This window comes from Syngnathus acus, chromosome 8, assembly GCF_901709675.1.
Source record: "Syngnathus acus chromosome 8, fSynAcu1.2, whole genome shotgun sequence".
Classification (NCBI taxonomy): domain Eukaryota; kingdom Metazoa; phylum Chordata; class Actinopteri; order Syngnathiformes; family Syngnathidae; genus Syngnathus; species Syngnathus acus.
The window spans coordinates 4,865,204-4,879,370 of record NC_051093.1 but is presented as its reverse complement, the minus strand read 5'-3'; the positions used below and the strand labels follow the sequence as shown (position 1 = coordinate 4,879,370).

The 14,167-nt window shown below is 48.1% G+C and overlaps 1 protein-coding gene across 5 annotated transcripts in view; it reads right to left on the bottom strand.

Moving 5' to 3' along the window:
- LOC119125806 (BAH and coiled-coil domain-containing protein 1) overlaps positions 1-14,167 on the bottom strand; it is a 46,500-nt gene that overhangs the window by 13,401 nt on the left and 18,932 nt on the right. For 3 of the 5 annotated variants that reach the window (XM_037256663.1, XM_037256664.1, XM_037256665.1), the window contains exons 3-8: positions 9,022-9,204; positions 3,885-4,010; positions 1,260-3,695; positions 571-685; positions 276-475; positions 33-194 (exon numbers count right to left, since the gene is read on the bottom strand). In XM_037256663.1, the coding sequence (XP_037112558.1) occupies positions 33-194; positions 276-475; positions 571-685; positions 1,260-3,695; positions 3,885-4,010; positions 9,022-9,204 (3,222 nt within the window). Of the gene's footprint in view, positions 1-32; positions 195-275; positions 476-570; positions 686-1,259; positions 3,696-3,884; positions 4,011-9,021; positions 9,205-12,467; positions 13,131-14,167 lie in introns of those variants that run through there. The other 2 variants (XM_037256667.1, XM_037256666.1) reach the window with 2 other exon arrangements.

Sequence of the window (14,167 nt, the reverse complement as noted above, 5' to 3'; positions counted from 1 at the left end):
CGAGAGATGAAAAGGGCCTTATTAGGACATACCGAGGTGGTGGGATGCCGGATGAGTAGAGCCATCCGTGGGTAGGACCACCAACTGAGCAGAGGGATCCTGAGGCAGAGGCAGGACCGGTTGCAGAGGGCCTGGCATGGCTGCGGAGAAACCAGGGGGAAGATTCTGGTGCAGGGCGGTATGACCTATACCTGCTTTAAATAGAGAATGGGGACTCTGTATCGAATCGATCCGTAATACCTAAAATGAACTCTATAATAATCTGGCGATTTTACCATAAGAGTGTCCTGTCATCCAAAGGGATGGGCTTCCAGTTCTTGGCATCCAATGGTGGTGAGCAGAATGTGCAGCAGGGTCTGCTAATTGGCCAGATTGGAGGGAAGTCCCGCCTGGGACCATGAGATGAGACGTGAGGTCCCCGTGGCAGCTGTTGGAGGGATGAATCCTGGAAAACTCCACCCTTTCCTTATTATCTCTGTGTCGGGATATCAGGGAAAGGTAAACATTGGGGATCGCAAATGATCGAACAATGCAAATTTAATCTCAAGTAAATGCCTTGAAGTGGTTTACCTGAGATATGCGTCTCGATCCCTGTCCAAACACGTCAGACCTATCTGTTCCCCGCTCATCATTTTTCTCTCCTGCTCCGTAGTCGGATCTGAGGGATACATGGTGTGGGCTGGTCCTATGAGACAAACATTAGCTTACAATTAACTAGCTCTGTTCAGCCTTGTGTGTCAAGGAGAGGACAAATTCTCTGGTGGCTCAGCTTTTTTAAAAACACCAACTTAACCCACAAGAGACTTGGTACGCTAATATTTCCGCGCAAGACTATTCCAGCCAATAAGCAGCAGGGGGAGTTGTGCGCAGTGACTGTGGCTTTTTCAAAGACTGATTTGACTGCACTTTAGATGTAAATTAGATGTAATATTTTCTTTCCGGCTGTTCCACTTGATTTTCCTTCATTTGGAACGACTGCCTTTGCTTGTATGCGGTCCTTATGTAAATTATGTCAGTATGAACGCTTGTCGTTTGAAATGTTTCTAATTGCTGCTTTAGCAAGCTTCTATATGGGCTATTAGGAAGATGAATGTCTGAATCAAGTTGTTAGTCCATAACCACAATGGGAGAAAATCATTTACAAACCCCATAAGATCATAAAAACGATTCCAACTAAAAGGGTACTAACGGCTAAAAGGCCCGACGCAAATATATTTTGATCTGGTTCTACCGATGAAGGAGTTGACATTTGACTTCACCTTTCACGGTGGGCGGCACTCTGCCATGTCTGCTGCGGGAATGGCCGTCTGACAAATGACACGACGGTTCCCTTTGTCTTGCCACGGCGACCGCGATACCAACCGGCGGTTGCCGCACCTCGCCTTCCCCGTGGCCCACTTCACCGATGTCCCGATGTCGTCCACTGTAATCGGGACGTTCGTTGTCGCTGACTGGGCCCTTCCTTGATGGAAGAGTCTGTTTGTTAATCTGAAGGGCGCAGCTCCCCCCCGCAGGGCCCGATTTCAGGCTCCCGAGACCACCGAAGGGGGTTTTCTGAGAAAGGAGCTGTGGCTGCTGCTGGTTGCTATACTTGAGTAAGCTTTTCATGGCACTGCTCTCTCCCCGGGTTGAGCCTTGGCTGTCAGGTTGTTGCTGTGGCTGCTGCTGTTGCTGACTGACTGAAGGTGCAGTCGTTGGCTGAGGAGGCGGATTTATTCTCTGCTGCTGTTGCTGCGAATGTTGCATAGTACTGCTTCCTAACTCCATGTAGGACTTTCTCTGGTCCTCCTCATTGTGTGCCATGTGGTGAGGAGGTCTCATGGCCCATTGCGGCACAGGGGGCTGCTGCTGGTGGTGCTGCCGCCCACCGTTGCCACTGTAACCATAAGCTGACATGTCAATTTTTCTTTTCATCTCCTGCACCGTCCCCTGGTTGAGGTCACCCGAAGACGGAGCATCAGGACCAGGTCGCCCGTGCTGCTGGTGGCGAATCCTGGCCACTTTTTGGCCATCTCTCTGTAAGGAGCAGCTACCGGCGGAAGCGCTATGCTGACTCATATTTTTGTTTCCAAGTGCGGAAGAATTTGCTGGGGGTCCTGAATGGGAACAGTCTCTATAAGGTGAAGTGTTGACAGAATGCGGGACAGTGTGTCCAGTTTTGGGTCCCTGGGGCAATGAGGATCGGAACATGTCCATGTCAACAGCGCTGTTTACACACTCAACACTGCGTGAGCGGACAACCTGGTGCTGCTTCTGGGGTTGTGGAGGTTGTTGTTGTGGTTGTTGTTGGATAGGTGGAGGAAGCTGAGAGGCTTGGAGATGGTGGTGATGCGACTGCATCCAGTCTGGAGCCTTCTCTGTTTTTCTGTACGTGTGCTGTTGCTGCTGCTGTTGTTGTTGTTGTTGTTGTTGTTGCTGTTGCTGCTGCTGCTGCTGCTGCTGCTGCTGCTGCTGCTGCTGCTGTTGCTGCTGCTGTTTTCTATGCCAACTACCGTGGTGTCCACCACCTGCATTCTTTACCATGTTTTTGTCCTTGGTAGTCCCCCCTCCACTGCCTACAATCTGGCAGTCAGGGTTCCCGAGTTGGAATGGCCCGCCATGTTTCTCCCCTGCGTCTGCCACAGATGGCACAAATGTAGGCCCTGTGACTTTAGGTTCCCGCCCCCCATTTGCTTGCCCCCTGTCGTGTGAGGCGGGGTTACTTAGTGGGGCAGGAGCGGGTGGACAGAAGAATTCTGGGTGGTGGTGAGCATGGTGGGAAGGGTGTGGATGGTGCGGGTGGCTCGGGTGAAGCTGAAGACAGTGGAAGCCTCCTGGGTGTGCATGCGTATGGGGGTGAGTGTGCGGGTGTGGGTGGGTGTGCGCCCCTCCAGTGGAGCCCAACTGTAAGGGTGGGGCTACGGAGTAAGACAAAGTGTGGTGAAGCGGCGCCTGCCCCCTTTCTAGGCAGTCTGAGGGCTGTTCGCTAATTCGCATCTCCCCACTTATCCCTTCTTTGGTGCAGCGGCTGTTTCCGCTGGAGCTCATATGTCTGCCGTGACCGTTCCCTCCACCTGCAATAGTTCCCAAGGGTGTGCCCTCCCCTCCACAACTAGACATGGAGGTCTTGGGCCCAGCCACATTTGCGCTCTCTCCATTTTGCATCTTGCCATTGTGCAAACAAGCGCTCAATGACTTGCCCATAATTTGTGGGTCCTTGCTGTATTCCATTGGGAGTGACGCCTTGTGCCTCTCCAGGGCCCGGCTGTTAACTTCCTCCAGGGGCATTGGATGGTGGGGATAGTGTGGGTGCTGCTGATGGGAGTGGGAATGGTGGTGATGGTGGTGTGCGGGCAGGGCAGATTGCTGGCTGTGGTGCTGCGGTTGCTGCTGCTGCTGCTGTTGCTGCTGCTGCTGCTGCTGCTGCTGCTGTTGTTGCTGCTGCTGCTGCTGCTGCTGCTGTTGATGTTGCTGTTGCTGTCTTTCCTTTGCCTCCTGTTTGCTATTCGACCTCTCCTTGTCTTTGACTGGTCCAACTCCCCTCTCCACCGCTCCCTCTTTGAGACCCTTGAGCAGACTCGCTCCACCACCTGGATCTCTTTCTCTGCTGCAAGGCCCCTGGGAGAGTCCCGAGCCCGCCCTGGACATCGGTGGCAGACTGTGATTAGTCGAGATGAGAGGAGGCTGTGACGGGAGACTTCGAATGTAGAAGTTCTCTGAGACAAAGAGAGCAAAGACAAATCAAATGAAAAAGAGATTTTCTAGAATTACATTATTCATCTCACCAATCATGTCCCTGGGCATTCTTTTATAAATACCCATAACGGATTAGGCCATACAATGTTTTATGGATTCAATTTACTTATTTCTTCTGTCTGATTACATTCTAATCATCCGCGCCTCACCTTTTTGGGTGTCATAGAAACGGTGTTGACCATAGAGAACTCCGCCATTGGCATGGTGATCCAAGTGGCTCATAGGAAGAAAAGTGTGGGCCAGACTCCCTGAGAATCGAGGATACCCCGCAGCGGCTGAAATAGATAGCACAGAATGGGGCACAGATAGCAGATAAGACGGGCCAGTAAGCACCACGATGCACTTATCCACACAAACTCTCCATAATCCTCCAGGTCCCATGCAGCTGCTGGTGTTCATACGCAAATAAGTAGTGGCTCGGCCTGTCATGTTTGCCTTTCCCGCTTGAATTTAGAATGCAGACAATACACGATAAGCTCGGGCTTGGGGATGATTGCGATGTCTCTTCAACATATGGCTATTTGTCTTTCATTCTCCAAGAAACGTCCGTGACACCTTTGTCCATCTGATTGTAAAGACTTCACGTTCTGTTTATTGCCATATTTTGACCTAGTGACCTCTTGGATTCACTGTGATCCTCTTATTGCTGTGCCCTTCAGGAGACTTAAATCCACTAAAGTTGAGTCAAAGGCAACTGGAATTTAAAATGGTTCCCTTTTTAAATCCGAAAGGGTTCTTCAGTTCGGAATTTCCACTGGACCAATGCTGCTGATTGAAAACAACCACTCAACAGATACTTTGGAACAAAAAAAAGTCTCTTGGGACCCCCCCCCCCCCCCCCCCCCCCATCTTGAACAATCAAGGAGAAATCCAGATTCAGGAATTATCAGAAACTTGATGAAATTTCCTGAGATGTTGACCTGCTATAGTTTGCGCCAAATCTTTCGGTGTAATAATAAAGACTTTGTTGCAAACATTGATTGACAGGTGAGACTGTCACATTGTTACGACCATCCTCATCTTGAAACATAGCGCACAGGTGAATGGAGGATGGGAGGAAGAAGGGGGGTGGGGAGTGAACAGGGAGGGAAACATGGGTTGTACAAGCTAAATGAAAGCCAGATGTATTTGTGTTGGCAAGTGTGCGGCCCGATCCTGGAAAGCGCAGATGCAGTTCACTTGGCTTTGTGTGTGTGTGTATGTGTGTGTGGCGGCGGCGGCGGCGTGCTTTTCTTTTTTCTTTTTTTTTTTTCCTTCCCTCTCAGCAGTGTTAGATGTCTCACTTTTAGCTCTCGGGAACAATGGCGACGGTGCTTGTGGTGGCTCTGGAAAGGGAGGAGTGTTGTGGTGGGCTAAATGACCTCGGCTCCGAGCGGCGGCCTCTGTGCCCAACCCGTCTTAATTAATGAAATGCGCCAAGAGGGCAAACAATAACACAGGAGGGGGATGCTTTCCACCGAGGGCACCGGGGTGATAATTACCCTCACTTTCCTTCACCTTTTGTTTTTTTTTTTAACCCCACCACTCTTTCTCCTCATCCCCATTTGTCTCGTTCTCAATCTTTGCCGTCATGATTAATAAGCACACAAATTTATGCCAATTTATCCATGGAGAAAGAAAGGGGGAATCCTTTTGTTGAAAAAAAAAAGAGAAATACAGAGCGAGCTGCTTGGCGAGTCTTTATCCGGGCTTTTTTTTTCGTTCTTTTTTTTGGGGGGAGAGTGAGTGTGACGATTGATGGCGTAATCCTTTTTCACAGTGTGGTCTGGCTGTGCCCGATAATGCCAGCCCGCTCCATTTCAGCATGCCCTCCCCGTGTGGGGAGGGGGGGTTCTGCCGGGCACAGCGTCGCCCATTCAGCCATTAATCTGGTCTGGACAAGGGAAGATGCTGCCGCTCTTGCTGCAGGCCACGCAAGAAGGGTGTTAGCGCTGTCTGCTGACTGCACAGCGGCTTCGCTTTCTTTCTCTCTCTCCACAATAAACAAGTCAGCAGCCACAGAGGGGATTTCGCTAAGCGTGCCCTCGTTTTTAGCGGGCAGCGCGGGAAGCAGAACTAACAGAACCCGGGAGGGGCTCGAAAAGGTATTTCTCACAGCTTGGTGGTTTGAGAGGAACTGAATGACGAAGACAAAAAAAAAAGGGCATAGTGAATCAAGACACCGAAAGGGAGGAGAGAAAATGAAAACTGTTTGGCGGGGGGGAGGGGCTACGTGGCGGTGCATCTCTCCAGGTCTGACTAATTGAAAGGAAAGGATGCAAACCAGCTCGGGAGAATTAAAGAGGCAGGAGAGGAACAGAGGCGACTTGGGGGGTTAGCTTGACATTTTAAATCCCTCAAAAGGGGAAAACGAGCTGCTGCTCACATACGGGAAAGATGGACAACTGAAGATAGGAATGGAAAGGCAAAGTAATCCAAAATGGATTAGACAGGTGTGTGGAGGCATCTGTGACGAGAACGGCGTTCGGATTATTGTTTGGATCCAATCCAGCTGGCCTGAAGCCTGCGAGGCCCCCCAAAATTTTGCCAGATTTTTTTCCTGTTTCTCCTCTACACCTTTTACGTTTGTACTTGAAGAGCAAAGAACAAAAACATAAAAGTGCAAAACCGCTTCCACGCTTGGATTAGGCTGGAAAACGCGCTGAATAAATCATGACATCAGCCCTTAAGTGTTTTCCGTACCGAAGGGAAGAAAAAGAAAGTGGTTGCAAACAAAAAGAATAGCAGATCTGAATGTGAAGCTAATTCATGCAGTAAATTTCAATGATTTACTTTGCTTGCTGCTTCTTAATAACTATTTCCGTATTCGTCATCGAAGCGCCTTTATATGATTAATATAGCAACCGCTTTTATAATGAGCTAATTATTGGTGCCTGTGGTTGGCTGACAACCAGCCCACAGAGTAATCTTCCCTTCGCCCAAACTCTGTTGGGATTCCTTCCAGTTCACACGCGACCCTAATGAGGACAAGCGTGATAGAAAATGGATATTTAACTCCTTCAGTACCATTGACGGCTATAGACGTCATATATTCATTTCAACCAAGCTGGCGGTGAATGAATTAAAAATGTGTAAGATATGTTCCCAGGTGCTTTGTGCTATAAGCAAAAAGTGTGTGCTCCATGTTCAAAGCGACCAAGGCCCAAACTGGGCCACATTCGCCATTTCTTTATTTATGCACTTCACGACCACAACAAAGCAGTTGATGTCACAGTCCACAAGCATATTTTATCGGCTGCGAAACCCCGCAAGCCAACTAATGATTGGCGCGGCGTACTGTTTGAGAAACTGCGACCAAAAAAGATAAAGTTTATGTCATGTGTTCCATCTTGAATCACAACTTGGCCCAAATTCAACAGAGACTCGACGCCTGATTCTTTTTTTTTTCTTCTATCGGCCCAAGCAACCCTCGTGAAGACATGTTCATAATTTTGTCATCTTTTATGCATCCTGGGTACGATCCACTTTTAGAAGTCGCAAATATTCCATATTGTATAACTTTGATTTTGTTATGGCGCAGCAGGGGCGGCACCCTAGCGCCATTCTGACGGTACTGTTTTTAATAAGCACTCAATAAATCCACTCAAAAATATTGATGCACATCTGCACTTAATGAAACCCTGTAACATCCCGACATTTTTGATTCACTTTATTTCTAAACCCCCCCAAAAAAACGATCCTTAAAGCGACGCCTACCACATCAGTGCCTTCCACGCTTGATAGTTCGGGTTTCTTCCGATACCCGTCGAGAGAAGTTGCGATTGTGCGGTAATTGTCCCGCTGGTTTTGATGACTTGCTTTTTATGCAAAACACGCCAAAAAGACAATATGCAATTATCTTGAGGAGAAAACAGCTGAATGCGGCTGATGAAAAGTCTGGATTCAATCATACACTTAGCACGTTAGATGCTATTAAACCGCAATACAGATAATAGCCTCCATTGCCTACCGAGTAATAATCCCGCTCGTATCGTAATCACCTCCATTACGTTTATTCAGCTTGGCGTTATCATCACCGCTCTTATTAATATTAGTCCACTTTTTCACAAGAATCAAATTTCTTGGACAATCAAAAGCATTCAAGTTTTGAGTGAAAATAAGTTGCCTGGTACGGGTGCTCTGTCAGACGGGCTGGTTTCTGAGAAGTGCTTCGGATCTGGGTTGCAGGAGACGTAAATAAAGTCAAAGCTATTATAAGGATTTGGAGCCTGGCTCACTTTTAGTACACCGCTATTAAATCAAACATATACGTCGCTTATGTGACGACGCCTCCCCCGTCGGAGTAATTAAAAATAATTAAAAGCTAGATGAGTGAAATACGACCAACTCACAGTGCGAGTTGCTCCATGATCACGTAATGAAGAACAGATTGGCGACTATGTAGTAGTCGCAGAAAGGCATCACAGAGGGGTAACACAACATAAACATCGAAAGGGGTACGAACAGAACGTACACCACAAAGTCTGCCGTTTTTAGTCTTAATGTAAAGCCTCCTGGGTTTAACCAGGAAACCTTGATCTGATGTTTGTGCACACAGTTCATTATTTTTAACTTTTACTAGACTTTTACAAGGTTGATACACTTGTGTAAGAATGCAAAAACCACTTCTAGTTATTTCCAGCCAACCGACCACATCCGTTTTTTTGTGGGGCTTGTCCTCAGATGGGTCGCTGGAAGGGCACCAGTGGATAGTTTAGAGGAGGGGCGGCCACTTTTTTGGGTCCAATGACGAGCTAGGCCAGGTCATTTGTACGTTAAAATGGGCAAGCTAAAGCAGTAACACATTATTTTAGTCATTGTTTCCCATCAGGTAAAACAACAAAATTTGAACAAATGAATCGCCATTAGCGGCCCCACAAAATTTTAGCATCGTTCTACTGAAAGCATGTGTTTTCATTTTCTTCACTTTGCACGTGCGACATGTGCGCGACCCGGTTTTGTCTTTTTGATGCCGAGCTTTGGGAGGGACACCAGGCGAAGTTTTTTTTTTTACTGGCCCAAATTTACGAGTGCTGTTCCAGAGGCGTTCCGCCTGACGCGCTGCGAGGACCGCAAGATTCCCTGGCTGAACTTTTGACTCTCGTGTCCACGGCCAGAAACGGTGGCACAAGCGTTCCGTCCCAAACATACTGGGCCCGGAGCCTATTTTGCTGCCGAAATAAAAAGGCGGCAGACGGCCCGATTACAAGACATACTTGGTCAAAAAAAGCCAGCGTATCCTAAAAATAAAGAACAATGGCGCCCTGTGGGATTGTGGTTAGTTTGGGGAGTGTGCTTCTGAGATACCTTCATGCGAATGGGAGAACCAGATTTGCGATGCGCTGGAATGGGGTCCGCCCCGGAAGGAGGGCGAGGAAGGCGAGGAGGGCGGCCGGGAATGGTGAGACGGGTGGGAAGGGGGCGAGCCCAGACTGCTGGCCAGAAAGGTCCCCATGAAGGAGGCGGAGGAATTTCCCATCAATCCACCGCCTGTGTGAAGGAGACAAAACAGAGTCTTTTGATTTGTGTGAACAGAGCAAGAAACATCTGATGTGTCTGTCAAAGCTTTTTGTGGGAGAGGAAACAAATTTGACCATATATGGACGTGTCACAGGAAAACATTTGTAGAAAAGGATAGCGTTGCTTTGAAATTAGTGCCCCCAAAAATGTAGCGTAACACAAGAGTCCCATCTCACAGCTGAGCACACACTTTTCCAGGCTCGCTCCCTCATGCTCTCGCACACTTTCGCCTCTGTTCCCCAATGTGCCCCCCCCCCCACCCACACTCTCATTCCCTCCATTATCTCTCACCGTTCCGTTCCACTTCTCTCATCTTTCGATTTCATTGCACGAATCTGAAAATCCCACCTTTTTTTTCCCCTCGTTAGTTAAATTAAGACTTTTTTTCTTGGTCTCATCTCAGTAAGCAGTAATACACTCGTGGAGGTTTGTATTAAAGCTTCCCATCACTTCAAGCTCAAGTTATTGTCATCCTGACGTCGACTATTCTTTAATGAAGCAATTCTCGAAATAGAAGCTAAGTTCCTCCCAAATGCACCAAATACTTATATTCCCATAATATGGACTAAATCGGAATTGAATGCAAATTCCAAAAAGCACCAAAACAAAAACTTGAAGGCCCTTATCAAAATTGTGCTATGTTGCACTTTCTCCTCTGTGGCTTCTGCTTTACAATGACATCACCTCTCGCTCCACTGGTGAGAAATGACCGTCTCCCGGTTCCTTACGTTTCTGCCGCTTAGCATCGCATTAGGCCTTGTTTTCCACCGTAATGATCGCCGCAAAGAAATCCGTCGCCGGCTGCTGGAAGTGTGTGTTTAACAAGACTGCGATGAGTAATTGACCATCTGTAACAATGCTGAACACGGACGCTACTGTGGGGCTGATTGTCGATTATGCATTGGCGGGGAAAACACACTCATTAAGCACTGCTTAAATTGCATTGCCATTATTTGCCCGCGACACTCCGCTCGAGTCGCACAACCGTGAAGTGTTACGCTTATGTATAAAGACAGCGCTCATGCACACGATTGTATCCTGCATTGTGTTGCAAATGCACTGTGTACATCATACTGGAACCTGAGTCGGCGGCTTTCCGTGAATCCACAAATTTCATTGCACACAAATCTCAATCTCAAATAAAATCTCAATTAGATTGCATTGAAAAGGAATCATTGTTTGTACCCCTGGAGCAATTTAAGTATCTCCCGGAAATGAAAGGAATGGCTTTTTAATTCATGTATTTACGGAACGGTCTTGGTTTGGTTTCCTGGCAAGGACAGCAGAAGTTTCACGTTCAAATCCCCGTCCACTACTGTGCTTGAAGAGATTTTATTTTACATAGGACTTTACCTCGTCCAGTGTGAAATACTTCTCTAGAGACTTTGGCTTGTTTTAAACAGAACCCGAGCTAGACAATTGTCTTGAACATGCTGCAGAAAAGGGGGCCACCGCCGTATCGTTGTCTTGCGGTACAGGGATCCCGCCGGGCTGTTGAAGTGACGGGGGAGGCATTGTGTGGCAGCCCACTGACACGCTACAATGTCGTAGGCTTTCTGCTTCGTACCCCCCCCCCCCCCCCCACCTTATCGCCTCCATCTCTGGTGCCACCTCAAATCACCCGAGTGCCTGCGGTAAAGCCCCGTCACGGCTCCAAAGACGACAGGGGCGGGCAAGGGGGGGGTTGAGGACAGAGGGGGGATGGATGATTGCCAGCATGCTTGCCAGGCACACATCGTATCAGTCAGACACCCACAACCGCCGCTGCCATCTACCGTACACACACTCCTGCCCTGTTTTCGGCTTATTTCCCCTCCAGTTAGCCAAGCCAAGCCTCCTCGGTGCCTCGGGCTCACATAAATCAGCTAATCCTCTTGCATTATTAACAGCATGGCCCCGGAGAGAAAAAAGGGGTTAGAGAGACATCGGGAGTGACAGCGAGGCTCTTTTTTTGTGAGCGGTGACGGAGAAAGGTGTCTCTGCGACGATGACAAGAGAGAAAACATAGAAAAGGAGTGTCTGGATGTCAAGCCAGGAGAGCGGTACTTGATGAAAAACCTTCCGGATGACAAAGACCTGATCAGACCGAGCAATAACCTGCATCATGGGACCATGTCCTCACATTGAAATTATAGAAGGTCCATGTTCAGGTTTTCTTGGAGTCGTCTAACGTCTGCTTCATTTTGTGACATCATGAAGCAGAATGAATCGGAGGTGTTGTCGCGAGTGCCCGTTGTCAAAGTGCTCTGGTGTGTTGAGGCGACTCCAAAGGAGCGAAGATCAGAGGTTATTGGAGGTCATCAGAACATCAACGTGAACTTTCCACATCGGTTTGCTTATGAAGGACCGTGTCGATGTTCTGTCTATTTTGAGCTGCAGTTCTTAAAGTGGTGCCATCAGAACACAGATTTGGTTCTCATCCCTCACAGCAATGGAGATTAATCCCATTAGCAAATTCAGAGAGAAGGAAGCGTTTCATCGAACGTGCAACATAAACCTCTGGAGGTGGAGGTGTTGACTGAACAATGAAGCTCAATTTGTTCCCAACTGCAGCGTCACACATATTCATAAGTAGATGGACTGGAGGCCCCCATGGACAGCTCCGAGTGAGCAGCAGGCAGGGAGGATAAAGGCCCCGTTGTCATGGGAACAAAAGCGAACCAAAGCTCCAGGCAAGGAGACCGACTGAGTGCTCGCCATTAAAGCAGAAGAGGGGCGATGCGTTCGGTCAGTGTGATGCCCACCAGAGATCCCGTTGGAGCTCGTAGCTTGCATGGTTTTTCTCTCCCCCACCGAATTTAATCCAGTTTCAATCGGAGGGCTTCAGGGACAAAGGTAATCATCCCCCCCTTTTGGGTCACTAATCAGCTTTGATGAGTATTTTTGTCTATTAAGCTAACCGTGAGGTAAGATTAGACTGATTCTTTTTTGCCGTCTTGAGGAATTATACAATAATAGGATGCCGAAGTTTGTGTAGGCAAACTGCTGAAAAAGACAACAAGCAACCACCCACAAAGGTCGTGGGTACTCTTGCGCCTCTAAATGCGAGGATAAAAATGAGATGTTTACATACTAAGCCGAACTTTTGTCTCTTCAGCAAAATGGCAGGCCACCTGGAGATGTTCTAAATCTGTGTTACCGTCATTAAGAATAGGACTCATCGATTCCCAGACCTATCAAATGTCTTTTTTGAAGAGTCATCCAAAAATGAAGACTGGAAAATGTTGACTTACCAAGTAAAAACATCACGAAGGCTTTTTCAGACAGTTTCTCCTCAGACTGTGTTGCTCATCTGATTTTCTGTCAGCGCAGTCCTCGTTGCGTGCCCAAAACTTTCCACTTATACCTCATGTTCCTTAATCATCGCAACATCTTGAAACCGGACGGTCGGTGGCCTCGGAGAAACTGCGCACACCACCGAGCAGGGCCGCTGACTAACCCAGCATCGACTTCCTCACAATAAAACGCACAGGGAATTTGAAATGGCTACTCAAGTGGGGGGTGGGGGTGGATTTCCTTCAAACAGTCATCTTGAAAACATTAACTCAATTGGTAGCCAGATTGTTGCGCACAAATTGTCACAGACGTCTTTGTTCTGGTATCTCCAGCCCCCTTCTCTACAGCTTGGTTCTGTACGCCCTGGTCCAGTATAAAAATGTATCTGTACGTGGATTTTCTTTTGGCTAGTCCACTATGTTGAAAACACAATCCAGATCTCAAAAATTAAAACTGAACTGTACCGTTTGGTGAACGGGTCGAAATCCTTCAACCCTACTTCACCCCCGACGTATTTTGGATTGGATGGTGGCAGCATGACCAAACACGAGGGCCTGAACGTAAGATGAGACGAGCCCACGTCTTCTGTTGGAGGCTCGTCTGTACTCAAGTGAGCGAGCAGGCGCTCCAGTCCTGGAACCGGGCCCAGTACGGGGGCGGGGGAACGTGCCAGCAGCGCACGCCTCCGACACTCTACATGCCTGTGGACTGAGTTTAGTGGATGTGGTCAGCGTGGGTGGAGAAGGAACAGGAGAAGCATTTGGAAGAATTGATGGTGGAGGAAAGTGAGGGAGATTTTTCTGTACAACGGGGGGGAACATCCCGATGATGGGTCAGGGCCGTAACTGAGCCGATAGTGGTGTCGGGGATTTTTAGGGACTTGTCTTCATTGGTCTGGTGATTAATGGCGAGCAAAAGGCATGCAGAGATCGTTTTCCCTCGACCTGGAGCATCATATATATACAATTGAAAAATGTCACAGAAGGTTGTGAAGAACCGCCGAATATCAAAAAGCCAAGGACAAGATATGTCCTTGCAAAGGTAGCAAAAGGAAAACAGATTGGAAGTTAAATGTTCTAGTTCCAAGCCACAAAAAGGTTTTAGAAGCTGGATGATCTCCATCCTTCCATTTGCTGAACTTGATCTCGGATTTTGTTATTCACGCCTCAGTTTTCTATGGTTACTTCAACACTCTTGTGTCTCTTTGCTTTTCCGTAGCTCTGGCTGTTATTTTCGGCTGGTGCTGTCGCCCGTTCGCAGCCAAGTCAATTTTCCATGTGGTGCTCAATTTCTGAGAATCACAGCAAAAATCAGCATCAGCGACGCCACCGACCACCAGGCCGTCATTTTAGAAAGACAGAATCTTTGATGGCTAGAGGGGAAACAGCTTTTCCATATCATTTATCATGTCCAAGGTCACACGTGAGCTGGATCTAATCCCGACTGGCCGGTAGATCCGGGTCAGGTCGTCAGTTGATCGCAGGGTACATATAACAACCATTGACACCTTGGGCCAATTCAGTTTTCTAGTGCAAGGTGAGATTCAATCCCAGAACCTCTAATTGCAGGGAAGACCGTGGACCATATGTGCTAGACTCCGTTATTTCAATCACAAGCCTGTTTTCTACGGGATGGATGTCGAGGGCTGCTTTTGTCC